The sequence below is a fragment of the Peromyscus californicus genome, unplaced genomic scaffold (genome assembly GCF_007827085.1).
Source record: "Peromyscus californicus insignis strain IS unplaced genomic scaffold, ASM782708v3 Scaffold_18__1_contigs__length_77618521, whole genome shotgun sequence".
In the NCBI taxonomy this organism is placed as follows: domain Eukaryota; kingdom Metazoa; phylum Chordata; class Mammalia; order Rodentia; family Cricetidae; genus Peromyscus; species Peromyscus californicus.
The window spans coordinates 57,643,923-57,661,930 of NW_026294480.1; the positions used below are offsets into that span (position 1 = coordinate 57,643,923).

Sequence of the window (18,008 nt, forward strand, 5' to 3'; positions counted from 1 at the left end):
GCCCAATTGCTTCTTCACCAGCTTTCTGTTTTTAAAAGTTTCCTTCAATGCTTAAGCTTGGCTGTCCCGAAACTTGCTCTGTAGACCAGGCTGGCCTCAAACTCAGAGATCCACCAGCTTGTGCCTTCTGAGTGCTGGGATTAAAGGCATGTACCACCACACCTAGCTCTAAGCTTTTCTTTAATTCCTGTTCACAAGTTGGAAATTTAGCTGGGTAAGATCTTGCCCTGGGGTCACCCCTCCCTTTATTCCATTTCTTAATCTGTTTATCTCCTTGAACACAGGACTTCACTCCATTCCACTTTCTGGTGCTCCTTTTCTCCTCAAATTTTACATTTTTTTTTTTTGCTCATTTTTCTTATAAATCCTCATTAAAGTTACCACTAATAACCACCTAACAGAGTCCATAGATTTCCTCTGCCAGCTGAATTAATCCAAATCTCTTCACTTTAGCCTCAGGCAGACTCTTCAGACAGGGGCCACATTCTTCACCAAAATATCACAAGAATGATCTCTAGGCCACGTATTTAATATTCTTCTTCTCTGAAGCTCTTGAGCCAGCTGTCCACAGTTCAAATCACCCTCAGCACCACTGTCTTCCAGGCTCCTGCTAGGATGGCCCATTAAACAGCATTCAAAGCATTCAACTGCTTTTCTCATCCACAGTCCCAAGGTCCATATTCCCTCAAACAAAAGCATGGTCAGGCCTATCACAGCAATACCCCACTGCTGGCACCAGCTTCTGTCTTAGGGTTTCTGTTGCTGTAATGAGAAACCATGAGCACCGCAACTCTTATAGAGGGAAATGTTCAATTGGGAAGGCTCAGAGTTCAGAGTTAGTCCATTATCCTCATGATGGGCAGCAAGGCAGCATGCAGGCAGACATGGTGCTGGAGAAGTAGCTGAGAGGTCTACATCTGGCACAGGCAACAGGAAGTGGTCTGAGTCACCAGGCAGTATCTTGAGCATATATGAGACCTCAAAGCCCGCCTCCACAGTGACACCCTTCCTCCAACAAGACCACACCCACTCCAACAAGGCCTCTCCTCCTAATAGTGCCACTCCCTTTGGGGGGCATTTTCTTCCAAACCACCACATATATGGCAGAAAGAAAGCCTGTTCAAAATCCAGGTGCAAGTCCTGTTAGAAATCAGCTGGACAACTGGGATAAGTCATTTTGCCTTCCTGGGCCTTGCTTTTTCTCATCTGTGAATTGGACGGCAAATGAGATGCTGTGCTGAGTATTTCAGATGTTAACTTTACCCAATGCTCTACAAGAGCAGTTATTCCTACCTCATTTGCAGAGGAGGGAACAAGACCTGGACATGAAAATAACTTGTCTAGCGTAACTTAGTCTCAGCCCCAAATGTAGGTCCCTGCTTTTTCAGGAGGCTTGAGGCACAGGTCCTAGGATCTGTGTTTAGGAAACTTTCCTGGAGCCAGCCAGGGATGGTAGCACATGCCTGTAATCCTGCTTGGAAGGCTGAGATTGGAGGGCCACAAGTTGGAGAACTGCCTGGGCTATAGAAGGAGTTCAGGGCCAGTCTGGACAATTTAGTGATCAAAAAACATCAGCAGTAACAACAACAAAACCCTCAAATAAAAAAACAACAACAACAAACCAGAAATTCAAGGGTTGTTGGGCTACACAGCAGCATCAATGGTTCTTGACCTCAGATGAACTCCCATTTGCTGCCCAGCATTCTTGGTCATTCTATTCTTCCTCAGCCTGGCCCAAGCCAACACTTTCTAACCAGGTTTATCAGATTCAGCGATAAGACACAAAGGCTCTCATTATTACCTAGGTTTCATGGTAATATTTTATTTCAGCAGGTGCAAGCAACAGGAAGCCCCTTGAGTGTAGAGGGACTTTGGGGAGGAGATGGACAGCCACCTTGAGCCTAGGGAGTCTGCTCAGACCACAGCTTATGGGGAACATTTTTTTCCACCTGAGGGAGTGAGGAAAGCAGGTTGGTGGGGGTTCAGGCTGACATGAAGCCTCATTCAGGAAGATGCTGCCCTTTTCAGTAAGACAAATATTCTCTATTTAATATCAGAAATCAGTGGAGAGACAAGTATGTAGTTCAGCAGCAGAGCCCATAAACTAGAGTTCAGTCCCCACCACTCACACAAAAATGAACAAGCAACTGAACCCAGCCTTCTGACTTGAGAATACAGACTGATTATTTTCTCTGAAAGAAACAAGATGGTATTTTGGCATCAACAAACAAACAGCATCCAATTAATACCCATGGAAATGTCCAAAATTGCCCATCTGAATGCTTCAAAAATCTACTTCTAACACACTTGGAAGCATTCTGGAAATTGCTCATTCACCAAGTATCACAGGCATCCTCATGCCTTTGTGAAGGGTTCATGGGGAACAGCTGCAAGGACTGTGCAGCCCCCCCCCTCCAGATGGAGCTGGACTCTACGTCAGGAAATGCCCAGGGTGGCAGCAGGCAAGTGTGTGAGAGCAGTGGTGTGGGCAGAAGCCTCAATGAAGGAAGCCTGAGGCGCTAGGGGCGAGGAGACGCTGAGTTAGGGAGAAGCCGGGCAGCGCGTGATAAAATTAACTAGATACGTTATGTGGGAAACAGACCAAACAGGGACAGGAGTCAGTGTGGTGGCTCGTGGCTTGGAATCCTCGAACTCTGAAGCTGTGGCAGGGTTGTTGCAGGGTAGCCTGGGCTACAGAGAGAGACCCTGTCTCCAAACAGACAGAGTGGGCAGGTTGGAAAGATCTGGTGGGGGTGTGATCAGAATACATTGTAGCACAGGCTACCCAGGCCAAGAGGAACCCTTTCCTCTTAGTTCTCTTCCATCTCTCTCCTCTCACCTGTCTCATAGACACAAGCTCCCCGTCTCCACTAAGCAGCATCCTCAACACTTTTCCTGGCTGCTCTACACCGCCTGACGCTTCCTAACGAACACAAAGCCGCTGTGTATTTGACAGGGCCAGTTGCAGGATCATTGAGGTTACCCCCCCCCCATTTGGAAACCTCACCAGCCAAAGGTGCGGTGAGAGAAATGATGGTTACATGCTACACGAAGCATGCAAACACACACACCATGAGACAAAACCTCATACGAGTGATTTTCAAAAGGAAAGCAAACTTGTATACAAGCTCTGCTTGTGATCATTTGTGTGACTGGAAACAGGGCAGAAAGGGATTCGGAGAGGAAAACGATTTGTTGGCGGAGGGGAAATGCATGTTTTCTTTTGCAGTTTTCTTTATTGTTTAACAGCAGAGCCAAGTCAATTTCAAAATGCAAACACCCCTGGGAAAGTAACAATGTTCTCAGTCCTGGGCACATCTTGTGGTCATAGAGTTTCTGAAAAAATACCAGTGCCTAAACCTCAAGAGAGCAGTAAAATCGGAACCCCTGTGGGTGTGTCCCCTTACCACTGTTGTGGAGCATTGCTGTTTGTGTTTTGTTTTATGTTTTTGCTTTGAGACAGGATATCACTTATGTAGCCCAGGCTGTTCCTACATTTGCTATGTAGCCCAGACTACCCTAATCTTGCAGTTCTCCTGCCTCTGCTTCCCACGTGCTGGACTTATAGGCATATGCCACCATATCCAGGTGGCATTGCTGTTTGAAAAGCTCCCAAGCGTGCACAGGTTGAATGGCATCAGGCAGTGGAGTGTTCGTACCTGCCCACATACCTTGGATCACTTGGATCAGTCAGCTGGCCATCCTAACCCTAGGTTGGCGACCACTGTGTACAAAGGCAGGAAACATGAGCTTCGGGCTGGAGAGAGATAGCCTATTTGGCATTACAGAAGTCTTTGGGGTGTAGTAAGGTGGACTGAGTAAGTACTGTGAGATAAGATAAATAAGTTGTGTGTGTGTGTGTGTGTGTGTGTGTGAGAGAGAGAGAGAGAGAGAGAGAGAGAGAGAGAGAGAGAGAGAGAGAGAGAGAGAGAACCCTGTCTGTATGTTATCCTTCACCAGAAGATCTCCAACTGTCCCAGTGAGGCTGGTCTTGTTCCCATGCATCCCTCCTGGGACATCTCCCCCATTTGCGCCCACCCCAAGTCAGACATCCCTCACCATCTGCCTGGGCCCTCATGCTCACAGCATTCCTCATCCTTCGCAACTGGTGTGTAAATTGTCACCATCTGTCCTCACCTGTTTCTGCGAAAAGAGAACTTCCAGTTCTGTACTGAGTGCCCATTGGGCAGCGCTTGGCATGTAAGAGATCCTCGATTGCTTGAAGCCGGGCATGATGCTGCACATCTGTAATCTCAGCACTCAACAGTGGGAGCAGGAAGATGGAGAGTTCAAGGCTAGCCTGGTACATAAACAAATAAAATTTAAAAAGCACTTAGAGTGACTATTAAATTAATATAAATAAATGCATAGGAGAATATGTATATAGGTGCACGTGTGCACTTAAGATAAATTTGCTTAACAAACACTCAAGGGTGTTTAGGCCAGTTAGCATTATAGTTTGTGAAATCAAACAGGTTCTGTGTCAAAAGAACTCTTGCATTGACCTGGGAAACTAGCCTTTGTTCACAGTATTGTTTCTGAGACAAATGAAATCCGTGTGTGTTTTAAATAACCCGTTTCCAGATGAATGTTTACATTGAAATTCAGGCTTGATTTAAGCACAGCCTGTACTTTTTCAGATGCCCCATGCTAAGTCTTGAGTATTCTTTTTATAACTTCTATGGATCACTTGACTAGGCCCACTGGAAAAATCTCTTTCCAGAGGCTCAGCCTAGAAGGCTTCCCTTTTCCCTTTTGGCAGGTGACATCTATGAACAGAGCCTGGACTCCACTATCCCAAGCCTTTGCAAAGTGCATCAGTTACTTTTTCCCTAATAATTTCATGAGCAGGTGGGGCAGGTATTCAGCACGTTAAAGCAAGGGCTAATCATAGTGCCTGACACATGCTAGGCATGGCTCCAAGTCCTGCAGATCTTCACTTTCTCCCTTTCATCCAAAACATAAGCAGCCCTCTGCACTAAAGTATGGAGAAAGGAGCTGACTGTTACAGTGCCAGTCTGCCTGGCTACACCGTGTAGTGCGGGTCCGTTGAAGAAAGAAGGCACTCCCAAGATGAAATTTTAAGGTGTATGTGGCAGCAGGAAGGTCCAACCTCTTCTGATGGACTGAACGCCAAACAGCCATACCAAAGCGTATTTATTGAAAGTTATACAAAGTATTTCCTCATACCGAGGTCTCTAATCTTAATTCACATGTCTTACTGAAGAAGAGCATCACATGCCTCCATGGCTCTAGTCCTTTATTATGTATCGTATTATTTTCTCTTCTCCATCCTCTTCCCTGGAAGTCCCGGTATATAAAGGGAGGGTCCGAGCTAAATTGTGTAAAGCTATTACTTAATGTCCACCTCCCCTAGGCGGTGTCCCCTTGTGGAATATAAGTCAGGAGACTTGCAGGTAGGCTGTTATAATTGTTAGTCCTCGGAAGTTGGGCGCCCACCTGGGCGGTGTTTCCTGTAGTCCTTGAAAGTAGCTAAGGGAGATATCTGATTCCAGAGAAAGCCTTTCCCGAGGCTGTTCTCCAAATACCTGGAATGTGTATGTCCAGAGAGTGATCAGTCCACACTGTTAGCCCTTCTTAGGGAAAAGTCAGTTGGGAAAACTATGAAGGCACACATGATTTTCATAACAGAATACAGCTGATATATAATAAGCCAACACCAAAAACTCCTTGGGATTTGGCTTCCTCTGGAGGAATTCCCTGATTCCTCCAGGTAGTGACTTTGCCATAACCAGCTGAGTTCTTATGATATATTCCTGCAGCCTACAGCACCCCTTCAGCAAAACAATTCTACAGATCACAGGAAACAATCACTGTTTTCCACAAGGATTCTTCAAGGTCAAAGTACTTCTAAAAAAACAGTTGTTTGTTCTAATGTCTACTCCATACTGTGATTTTGCCAAATTCTTACAATAGCAGTCTCGCTCCATCCACAATGGAGGCAGCGGTATCTTTTCCCAACCTCCATTAAAACATAGAATGGGGCTGGGGAGATGGCTCATCAGTAAGAGCACCAACTGCTCCTCCAGGGGACCTGGGCGTGATTCCTAGTGCCCAACACCTGGCTTACAATGGTCTGTAACTTTAGTTCCAAAGGACTAGACGCCCTCTTCTGGCTTCCTTGGACACTGTATCCAAGAGTCCATACATATAAACATCCATACATATAAAATCATACAATAAAAATTTAACTAAATGAATCATCAAACAACGCAAATCAACTAGAACCCACTAAATTGTGGAATCCTCCAAAGAACCAGCCACATTTCGCCTTGGGGGAAGAGTACCTGGATAGAATGGGGAATGTGGTTAGTGTAGGGAAGGGATTTATGTGTTAAAGATGTGTGTAAGCAATAATAGAGAACGAAGTCTGGCGGGAGAGAAGTACAGGGGGCAGGGCTTAGAGAGAGATTTCTCTCTCCCTGATTGCTGGGTAAGAGGAAGCAGGAAAGTATCTTGGTCTGAAAAAGAATACGGGGCCCAGCCTTCTGCTGAGAAGTCAGGTGGAGCTCCATGTCCCTTGCCCTCAAGGGACTTTGTGAGCATGAAATGATAGGCAGAAGCCAGGGCCTCACTTTAAGGAAAAGCAGAGACAAAATGAATGAAAGCCTAACTGTAGAGAAAGCAGATCGCCCCTGGGAAGACTTGCTTTTAGTTTTTCTAACACAGCTGGGCCTCGGCTGCGTCGAGCATCACGCTCTCCAGCTGCAGATATTTGAAGGAATAATTTACGTACTCAGAGAAGGGCAGGCATGAGTTCTTGAATGCTGACACTGAATTTTCATCTGAAGCACTGTCTCAGCTCGGGAAAGAAGATGGAGATGGTCAGGAAATAAGGATTTGATCATCTTCCTCAGAATCCTTGTGTACCAGATGCTCCCAATGCCAAAGTCATCCATGCCACCCAGACATTTCCAGAAGTCATCCAGTCCCCAGCTCCAGTTCCAGCAATGTGAGGAGAGAGACAGCCCTCCACATTTTATACCCTGTTCTGGGTCATAGCAGAGGCTCATGGCTTGGCAACATATGGTTACTCTAGCCTAGATGTAAATCCTGCATGAGTCATTCTGAAGCTTGGGTGTCCTAGACTTCATCATGTGAGGAGAATGTTTTCCTTTTCCTTATCAGTGACACACACACTCTAGCTGTTTTCCCCAGCAGGATGTACTTTATCTTACCACTAGACGATGAAAGTGACAGTTCATGACAGTTTGTCAGGCAAAGGACCACGGAGTCCCAGGGCTTGGGAGGGGACAGGATGGACAGGTGGCGTTCAGCAGATTTTTTAGGGCAATAGAGCTATTATTCTGAGTGCTGCCATATTGTGTGGCAAATGTCATTATCTGCTTGTCGATCCCTCCAGGAGGACCAACACCTAGAGTGAGTCTAGTGTTGACGGTGAGCCTTCACTAATGATGGTGTTAACGTTAGTCCATCAAGGCGCCTGGATAGAATGGGGACCCAGCTTCTGAAGGGACCCAGTTTGTATAGGATAAGGACTGACGTATTAAAGATGTGTCTAAGCAATCATTGAGAACAAGGTCTGGCTGGAGAGACGTGGGAGTTAGCAGAGAGGCAGCACACCATATCGCTCTTTCCTTTTGGAGAAACCCTTGCCCTCTCCACACCAGTGCTTTAGTTCAGGGGGGAAATTGAGCATGCAGGGGTTCTCTTTACTTATTTTGGGTTTGTTTGTGTTCCTTGCTGCTCAGTTTTAGATAGATGTGTGCGAGCCAACAAACTCATTGGTAGAGTGCGTTAGCACCCAGCCCGGGCTCCTGAGCTCAGGGGTGAAGGGATGAGGGACACAGGTTCCTTTTCAGTGGAGTAGCAAGTGGCTGACTGCTTAGGAACCACAATACATTTTTCGGGTTCTGAAAACACACAGTGCAGAAAATATCGCTACTGTATGAGCTGTGATGAGCAGTTGTCAAAGGGAAGTCCACACCTACAGACTGAGAAATCAGTCAGACACAAAATGTGTCCTCACGGCTTCATTCCGCAGCATGTAAGGTTCAGTGTCCTTTGTGAGTTAAAAGAAAAAGTGTCCTAAAATTGCTGTACATTTAGTCTGCCTTTAATCCCTACCAACACTCAGTGAGAGGCCAAAACACAGCGAACTGATAGACTGTCAGAGGGAAACGCACATGTTCTCATCACGTCAGTGGGAGACGTAAAATCATGAGCAAAATTCAAGTTTCCTGCCCAGGACACAGAAAAACACCCAATACATGAATACTAAATAAATGAAGTTTTTTTTTTCCCCAAAGAACATACATGCCGGGGTTGAAGGTAGAGCTCAGTGATTGATAGGACAAAACTTAGTGGGTCTGAGGCACTGGGTTCGATTCCCAGAGGGAGAAAAAGGGGAAAGAAGTGAGACAAGGTGGGGGAGGGGAGGAACAGGATGAGAAGAGAGGGGGAAGAGGGAAAACCTCACATGCCTGCGTATCTTAGATGCTAACAGAAAACGGACAAGATCTTTAGGCCCACAATCTGATTCTCTGAAGCATTTCCTTAGATCTGTCTCCGCAGAGAATTCTGATGAGGATATGCTAGTGTGTGTGTGTGTGTGTGTGTGTGTGTGTGACATGTAGAATATGTGCACATGTTATATTCGAGTGGAGGACATTGGGTGTTGTCTTCTCTTATTACTCCCCTACTTTCTGTCTTTCCTTTTTTTTTTTTTTTTTTTTTTTTTAACTTTTGGACACAGGGTCTATCATTGAACCAGAAGCTCACCAGCTCACCATTTGGGCCAGTCTGTCTGGCCAGAGAGTTCCCAGCATCTGCCTTCCTCTCTCTGCCCCCCACCCCCTCCCCAACACTGGAGTTACAGGCATGCAAAGCCACGCTATTGTTACATGAACTCTGGGGCTTTGAATTCAGGCCATCTTGCTAACACAGTAGGCATGTACGGAGCCATCACCCAGCTGGTGGTGGTACCATATTAGCTTACCGTGGACCACCTTGCTCATTCCTAATGCTGGACACTACTAATCTGAAAGCCAGGTGCCTGTAGGTTTCAGATTGTAAAGCACTTTGGACTTCAGACTTCTGGATAAAAAAGTATTCAACTAGGAATGTCTACACACATATTCCAGACTCTAACCTGAAACAATTAAGGTCCCAAACATTCCAGATTAGGGATGCTCAAGATGTATTTGTTTTCTTCCTGCTATCAAAAACATTAGGGATGAAAGTCTGGCAGTTCACCTTCTTGGTACCTCAAAGAGGAGGACATGCCTCCATTATCCCTGAAAATTCAATTGACTTTGTTTAAAAATCAAGCACATTATACTGACCTGGCAGCAAATACCTATAATCCCAGTTCTCAAGATGCTGAGACAGGAGAATTACAATTTCAGTGTTAACTGGTTTCCATAAGGTCTCTGATCTCAACATATATTTCATGGTAAGCCTGCCCACCTTAACACACATGAACATACACAGCAGATGAATAAATGAAAAATAAATGAGTATAAAAAGTAAAATCTAGACTATTTATTTAGATAACTAATAAGAAGAAATTGGAAATAAAGGTAAGTCTAAAGAAAGACATTGTCATATCATTGTATTTCATTCTGGAACAAAATTTGAATTTCCTTCTAAATACAGGTATCACTGAAACTATGGACACTTAATAGAACAAAATAACAAGTCACTTTTGTAGAGATGAGACCTTGCTAGATCACACAGTCCCACTCCCTGGGGCCTTTGCCCAGGATAAAGAAGGTGGCCCCAGCTGGCCAGAGGTGAGCCGGCTTCTCTATCCTGAGAGGATTTATATAGAGTGGTGTTGACTTTTACTTAGTAGAACCTTCCTTCCAACACCCAATGGGCCAAGACAGACCTTTTTAATTCCATTCCGGAGTAAGAGTCAGTAGAACAGTGAGAAAGTCCACAGGAGACCGGACACACTACCCACAGCTGGCTTCTCTGCCTCCACATTTGCTAACAAGCATCTAATTATCTGCTCCGCTGACACACTGCACAATCTCCTTAAAGACATTGGAAATGGCTGCGTGGGACGCGCGGGTCTAACGCTGGACTGTCGCGTGTCGTTTTCTGAACCTTGCCCACGTTTCTTTCTCTTGCAGAGCCACGGGCTTCGGCTTCTTGAATGCGCTCTGTAAAGCTGCGGCGGTCCTGGGAAACCTGATATTTGGCTCCCTGGTCAGCATTACCAAAGCAATCCCCATCCTGCTGGCTTCCACCGTGCTCGTGTGTGGAGGACTCGTGGGGCTGCGCCTGCCCGACACACGAACCCAGGTTCTGATGTGACGGAACAAAAGCCGCCATCTCTTCCCACCGTGGGTCGGTCCGGCTGCCTGACTCGAGGCTGCAGAGATTTTGTGTATAGAAAGGCGGCCGGGTATCAGAACAAACTTTTGCTGTGACATAAAGTGTAGCTGCGTATCGTCTTGCCCCTCCAATGTGACTTTGCACTGTTTTGTTTTGGTTTTTTTTCCCCCAGGCGTTGTTATCTCTATCTATCCGTGATCCTCCTGCCTCTCCGTGCCCCGTGGAAGTGTTCCTAAAATGTCCCAGTCAGCCAGGCTTTCCTGGCGATTCTGTTCGCTAAAAAGTCTGTGCTGGTGTAAGAAATAGACCCTGCCCCGAGGCATCATTAACAGGAAGTTTAAGTTGGCATAATTAAGTTGGTGCTGAGGAAAGGGATTTCTTTCTTTCTTTCTTTCTTTTTTTTTTTTTTTCATACAGAGTGAGATTTCCTGTTTACTTAGAACACCCAGCCACTCTATTACAACAGGGTGTTTCCAGAGAATTGTGTGATACCAAGCATGCCTGGGGCGGGGCATTTTCAGGCAGGACGGGTTAAGGTGATTCTGCTAGCAAGAAAAATTTAAAGTCTGCCCCCAGTCGTCAGCAAAAACCTGCCTGAGCTGCAGAAGCCAGATTTTAGAGCCTGATCCATGTGAGGGCTGCAGCCATCACAGTGTCTGTCTGGGACTGTGGCGGGGGACAGAGTTTGAAGACCAGACAGAGATCCTCTGCCTCTCTTTGCATTCCCTAAGCAAGCTGTCCCGGAATTGGCCAGATAGCAGATTCAGGGAAAGAAAGCCACTTCTTAAAAAGTTCGAATCTGCCTCTTCAATTCTGCTACTCCTTTCCAATGTCTCTGGTCCAGCGATTGGCCGTGGAAATTAGAAATGGGTAAGGCATTCACAACCAAAGCCATTTGGAAATGCAAAAGGGCACCTCTCTCAATACTGTTTCTTGAGGGTCAAAGCCATTCACCCTCCTTTGTTCCTCTGTCCACTGTCACTTTTTAACCCCCATCTCCACAGCAGGTCCTGTCCCTCCAGCTTCCCGGGGCTATGGGCACCCAGCCTTGTCTCTGAGTTGCCTCTGAGCCCGCCTCCTCTCCCAAGCAACCCTCTGGCAGGCTGGGCAGCATCTCCTGGTGGATGTCTGTCTGTTTTACCTCTGGAATCTTCATGAGCGTAGAAGGAGAGGTCAGCAGGACATTCCCACGGGCCAGCTGTCAGCTAAATGACCTTCTGGTCTCTCGCTGACTGCCCCTCCCCCAAGCCCATCCTTTTACACGTCTTTGAAATCTGAAGCCACCTTGTAGATTTGCAGCCCGCGATAAAAGCCAGCATAAGCTCCATATTTGAACAACATTCTCTTTTTTAACTCCCTCTCTCTGGGTGGAGGGTGATCCTTGTTGCTTATTTTCTGCTATTCCTGCATGACCACAGCCCTGGGGCTTCCACGAAAAGGAAACTTTTGTTTCCACTAATCAGTGTGTTCAGAGATGGCCCTGCTCCCTGGAACCACCCCCCCCCCCACCTCCCCTCCCCTACCACATTCCCTGATCCCTCCTGGAGCACAAATTCTGTGAAAAGCTCTTTGATTAACATAAGCCATTAATCCACTGTCCCCAACAAGTAATTCAGGCTTGGTGGTGGGGACAGCCTCGCGTTAAGATGGGAAGCCTCAGAGAGTAGTAGTTCCCTGGAGATAAGATAGATACTCAGAGCCAGAACATCAAGGCTATCAGGGCAAAATCTGTAGAGGTGGCCAGAAAAAGGAAAATCTTCAAGACCGGGCATGATTGATTTGAAAGACACCAACAAAGCAGGGACCAGAACAGAACTCAGTTCTGCTTCCTTTTGCATCCCTGGGAAACAAACCCATAGTTTAAAAACATAAGAAAGTATCTTTTGCATTATTCATTTTTCCACGTGGGTTCGTTTCCCCCTCCTATTTACCCGTGATTTGTCTTTTTTTTTTTTTTAAAGGCATGTTTGGGGCCCAGAGCAGATCTTTTGGTTGAAGGTGGCATGTAAAGAAAATGCTGCAAAAGTAAGATATGACTCTTATCTTGGCACAGGAAGGAAAAGCGGACATATGCAAGGGCATTGCTTTCTCTACTCTTGCGTGGTAGTGAACTCACGGGATACTATTTAGTCTCAAATTGCCTGTGTTCTCTGTCTTACAGTCTAACTCCATCAAGTCCATTCCAAACTGCAAGACATAGTTTTTATCTGGATGCTGGGTTGGGTCAGCAGCATGGGATAGATAACCCAGCAGAGCCCTGTTTTGTAAGACCGTCTGCCGTCTGTCCTCTTCAGAACTATTCTGATCATCTACCCCAAGCTTCCCAGGTGGCCCAAGAGGGATCTCTTCTAATCTTCTGGACAGTCAGTGGTCACAAACCTTCTTGGTCACCACCTTTCCCACCTCCCATGGTTTTTCCTCGGCCTCTTCAATTATGCATCACATTCGTTGTCCATGATAGTGTCTTCACTGCTTCCCAAGTATGTGGTGTGGCTTGTTTGGGTTTAATTAGAGATGAAGAGTTAACCGTAAGATTCACCAGAAGTTTTATGAGTGTTATAGGCCTTGGCACCAGGGCAGACATCTGCTGTCCCATTTCATACCCAGCAAAAGGAAATTGAAAGCTGATTGAAAAAGGAAAGGAAACTGCCCCGTTTGTACCTGAATTTGGAACTCCGTTTCTGACTAAGATTTCCCCCATTGCTCTTCGGAATCAGTCCAGGACACTCCCAAGTTTTACTATCACTGAACCCTCTCAATAGGAAAGAAAACAAAACAAACTATAGCAAAACAAACTATAGCTGCTCTGCACTGTGACTTCTGTCAGATGCCCCGTTCTGCCTGTTGGGTCTTAAGGCTCCATTCATTCCTGTTTCCTGATCTGTCTCACACCTGAGTACTGACCCAAGACACAATATCCGTGGGGTCTCAGAGGCACAGGCTCCACAACCAGGCTGAAATCTTTCTGGGGTGAATGCATTTGATCTTAGCCAAAAGGCCGAGAATTAAGTCACTGGACATATTGGTCCTCAGTTTCCCCGTCTGTAGAGAAAAAGGACGACACTATTTTATTCTCTAAGATACTATGGGACTAAAATGAGAGTAACCTCATCTTATCTGACTTCTGCTGATGGGAAGCCCACCTTCATATCATACTGAAAATTAGACAGTACCCAACCAACTATAAGGAGGTGGCTTGGGAAGACCTCATACCATAGGCTAGAACAGCTTCCATGTTGTCTATGCTGCCCATGCCTAGGGATTAAGTGTATCTCGTGTCAGTGCCACTGGAACGGCCATTGTTATCCACCCAGGGAATGGACAACCCTGAAAGACACAATGCAGTTAGAAGCCAGTCTGATGGAGGTAGACCCACAAAGGCTGGATCCTGTAGCCCTCTCTCCATCTACTTCACTGTTTTTTTGAAATTATCTTAAATGGATCTAGGCCATGAGGAACAATGTTTCTTGATGACTTGACATAAGCTGGTAGATGGATCCTCATTTACAGATTCCACCCATCAGAGCTCAAGTTTGCACCAAAAACTTATTTGCTTTCAGAGTATCTCTGGACATCAAGGGAGAGCCAGCAAAAGAGATGTGGTCCTGGAGGGTGAGTCCAGTGTTCTGTTGATAACGTTCCAGCGATGAGATTACTGCACCTGGGAGACATTCTAAACTCTAGGATCGATTCCAGAGCATTCCGTGGGAATACTTTCTGATGTCTTCTGCCAACCAAAATAGAATATTATATTCTCCAGTTTGTTTCTACCTTATATCAAAAAGGCTTTTTACCTATTTCTTCATCAAGAGGCCTTATTTGTTCATATACAAAAGGCTCCGAAGCCAGGAATGCCTGGATTTGACCTCCACCTGGAATTGTAGACAACCAACGTATTGTTTGGGACCTAGTGGCTGTGTATCAGGTTTCTTTTAAATGCCATACTGTGCCAAACTTAGACTAGTTACCAACCACCCTCACCGCCCCCCCAAAAAAAGTCATGCTGAGACAACAAAAACACATCTGCACAGTAGAGTGCTCAGAAGTGACCTATGTGTTTCTTCAAGTTTTTCTTCTGCTGAGCAAAGTGTCTATTTTCGGTAACACGTCCCTTGAATCTGACAAAAGGAACTTGTCAGGCGCTTAGATGCATTGCGTGTCCTTTCCCTGTTTCAGGAAACTGGCAATTCTCCATGTACTGTTCTGTCGCTTTCACTATTGACGGTTCCCCTGTCAACAATCTCTCAGCAGCCACATGCAAGCCATCAGGGCTTCCTTCCACCTTTCTCAGCTCCCAAATGCAGCTGAGTCATCCCAGCATTCTGAGCCCCAGGGTACACAGTCTTCTGGTCTGTTTAGGTCATTGATGAAAGCCGGTGGAGCTGGGTCAAGGAGAGAGTCGGGTAGAGTAGGTATATCTCCTTTCATGAGTTTGTTGGGTAAGTATTGGCTGACCATCATGCTAGGTGTTCAGGCACTAGGCTGTGTGTGGATATGTGTGGCATCTCTTTGAGAACAGGGAGAGCCAGGGGAATGAACAAGACACTCTCGTCTCATCTCATCTCACGGTGTGTGTAAGGCCTCTCTGTCAATGTCACATGTCTCCAAGTTCTAAACAAGTTATAACCTACAACAGGTAGTACCAGAACTATGCAGTGACCAGGGCGACCTGTGACAGAAGAAAGAGCTTCTTAGTTGGACGGTCTTTGTGGGAGGGAGTCCTAAACAGTCCTTGAAAAGTAAGACACATTCAATCACATGTTTTTTCATATGGTCTCAACAGGAAATTGCACCAAGATATTGTACAAAGAGGAGTCAGCAGCAAAGATAGCCCTTGCCTTTCTAGAGATGTCCATTCTCCAGAGCTGTTCTTTACAGGGAGCTAGGAAGTAAATGTGTTCCGCTCTGGACAAGCTAGAGCTCTTTCTCCAGGGCCTCAGCGAGCCCTGGCAACTGACTGCTGATCTCTGGCCTCTCCTCCACCCCTCCCAGGAGGTGTTTCCTTTCTGATGTTAGAGATTTGTGACTCAGTCATGCTGTCTTGCAGACATCCAAAAGCGACTTTCCCCTTCTGTAGCCTCAGCAGACAAGTCACCCAGAAAACGGGTTCTGACAACAGGAGGCTTACAATGGAGATTACAGGTGACAGTTTGAAATGGGGTGTGGGGTTGTTGCCAAGTGTTCTGAAGCTGCAGAGGAACTTTGGGGCTCTAGAGCCTCCAATGAGGCAGGGCAAAGAGAGCGTGGAGTCACTGGCCCTCTGAGAGCCCTGGGTGCCTTTTCTTCTCCCCAACTCTGTCCCTGTCCTCTGGTGGCTCATATTCACTCTCTTCCTTTCATGAATCGCCCTCCTTCCTTCTTGTCACCTCTTGACTCCAGCAGGGTCCAAAGGTGAGGGTAAGCACTAGGACTCAGGAGTGTATGTGTTCTTGACCAAGGAATGTACATGTCCTTACCTGTATGGAACACAGAGGATGGAGACCCTGGGGGAATAGGAGTGAAGTGATATGGTGTTCCATGGGTCCCTGTAAAGGTTTGCATGTCTGATGTCCTCCTCCTAGCCCTGCACCCTGATAAGACTAGCATAGAACCAGAGGGGCCCATCTCTGAGCAGAAGACATCCTTTGGCTTCCCAAAGGAGCATTCCTCTCCAAGAGCATGGCATTCTGTGAGAAACAGATGGATGGCACATAGCTTTTTCTTGTCTGCATAAATCCCTACTCAGTACTGAAGGTCAGATGCTTAAACTGCAAAGGTTGGCCATCCTCTGCCTGCCCTACCATATTTGTGTGGCCCCTAGAGCCAAGAGCATCGAGAACCAAAAAGAGGCAACAGCTTTCAGCCTTTGGTTCAAACTCAGATAAGTTTTAATGTCAAGCTAAAAACCTTCCATGTCAGCAAGGATAGGGGGCCCTAAGCAGCTTCCAGGTGCTGTGAGAAGGACTGGCCAACCAGAACATAAGGGGTGGTGTCGTCTAAGTCCCACCATGGCTGGGAACAGGCTCAACCCATTTCTTCAGACCCAGTTGTTAAAGCTTCAGGAATTTTAAGAAAGCCAGTCAAGAAATATAGCCATCATTAAAAGTTAAATACAATTGAATCAGTTATATTTTAAAGCAATATCTATTCAAAACTCATCACTTTCTACTTATTTTGCTACGTTTTTCTATTAGCCATGCCCTTGAGGAAATAGATGCCTAGTATATCTCTATTATGGAAGTACTATGTAATGGTGTCCTATTGGACGTATATTCTCAATGACAGGGTCAATGACATTATACTGAGCTCACCCACAGTGATAATATTTATAGCAAGAAAAGCAACCCATGCTATAGGTCAGACTCCTCCTGCCCCTATATAACCCCAGGCACTGGTAAACATTTACCAACATCTCACTATCTGAAGCCCTGAAGAATATTTAGCTTCCTATAACTCAGCAGTCACATGCTTTGCTAGCAGGCCAAGGGCCCTGGGTTCACAGGGAAAGAGGTTGGGCCTCCCCACATACAGACCCCAGCCCGGTGGAATTGAATGTCCCCTCGGGCTTGTGAGTCAGCATTCCATTACCCAAAAGTACAGGGGAAGGAAAGATTTAGCAAGAACTCATGTCTGTACCCCAAGGCTTCCTTCCACACTCACATTGGCTCAGAATAGGGCCAGCCATGCAGAGAAACCACCGGCCTCTGGGTGTTGTACCTTCAGGGAAAATTGCAGAAAGTTAGGTTGTATATCCTCTGCCTGACCCAGGCAAACACCGGACAGACCATGAGCTCTTTATCAGTGTCTGAAAAGGAAAGCCCGAGAAGAGGTTCTTCACGGTGTACTTCCGCCTTGGTTGCCTGCTCAGCCTACAGCTCCGCCCTGCTTTTGGCCATGGGATCCCGGCAGGGGTCCTGTCCTTGCTTTGGGTGTATGGGTGTTTTGGCTTTGTATTCTTTCTCGTCTCTATTTTCAGTGCTGTGTCTGCTGCCCCACTGTTTGGTCCAGCCCCTCGCCTGCACTGTACTGTATATATGTGCTGCATGTGTGAGACCTCAATAACTCCCATTTCAGGTTTCTGGAGTTCCCTTCTGGAGTTCCCTTCTCGAGTTCAGCTGATCCTGCTGTGAACTCATCTTTCCGGTATGGCTCCTCTGTGTCTCATTTCCGATTGCCAAAATGTTGGGCCAAGTGTGTTTTCACAAATGTCCCAAGACAGCCATGTGTGTGTATCCTTGTGAAAGGGCATGCTCTGTGTGGGATGGCTCGTGTACAGCGTAAATCTATCACATGTGGAAGTGTGTATACATTTATATGCCAGATAGCTACCATTCATGTAACAGCTACAAAGATATTTAATGTACATCAGATTAATAAAAGAGCATTTTTTGCTCCATTATATTCAAATAAAGATTACTGTGTGACTGCCCTTCCCTTCCAAACAAATGGCCCTCGAGTTTGCTGGGTGTGCTGGGGCAAGCTTGTAATCCCAGTGTTCAAGAGGCTGAAGGAAGAGGGTTGGAAGTTTGAGGTCAGCCTGGGCCACATAGGGAGACCTTGTCCTGTGGAGGGGGACGGAGCAAAACAAATGAACAAACATGAAGCCCATGTTTACGTTCTTGGTTCTAGAGAAAGCCAGTTCCTGGGGTGCGGGCCAGTTTTAGTTGCTTTTGTAGGCTGGTTCCATGGGTACTGGTGTGTTG

General features: G+C 46.3%; 1 protein-coding gene across 2 annotated transcripts in view; it reads left to right on the top strand.

Annotated features, from left to right (window-relative positions):
* Nucleotides 1-17,716, top strand: part of Sv2c (synaptic vesicle glycoprotein 2C) — a 193,378-nt gene extending 175,662 nt beyond the window's left edge. For both annotated transcript variants that reach the window (XM_052743523.1, XM_052743524.1), the window contains exon 13: nucleotides 10,122-17,716. In XM_052743523.1, the coding sequence (XP_052599483.1) occupies nucleotides 10,122-10,305 (184 nt within the window). In that variant the 3' untranslated portion in view covers nucleotides 10,306-17,716. The remainder of the gene's footprint in view (nucleotides 1-10,121) is intronic.
* The last annotated feature ends 292 nt before the right edge of the window (nucleotides 17,717-18,008 follow it).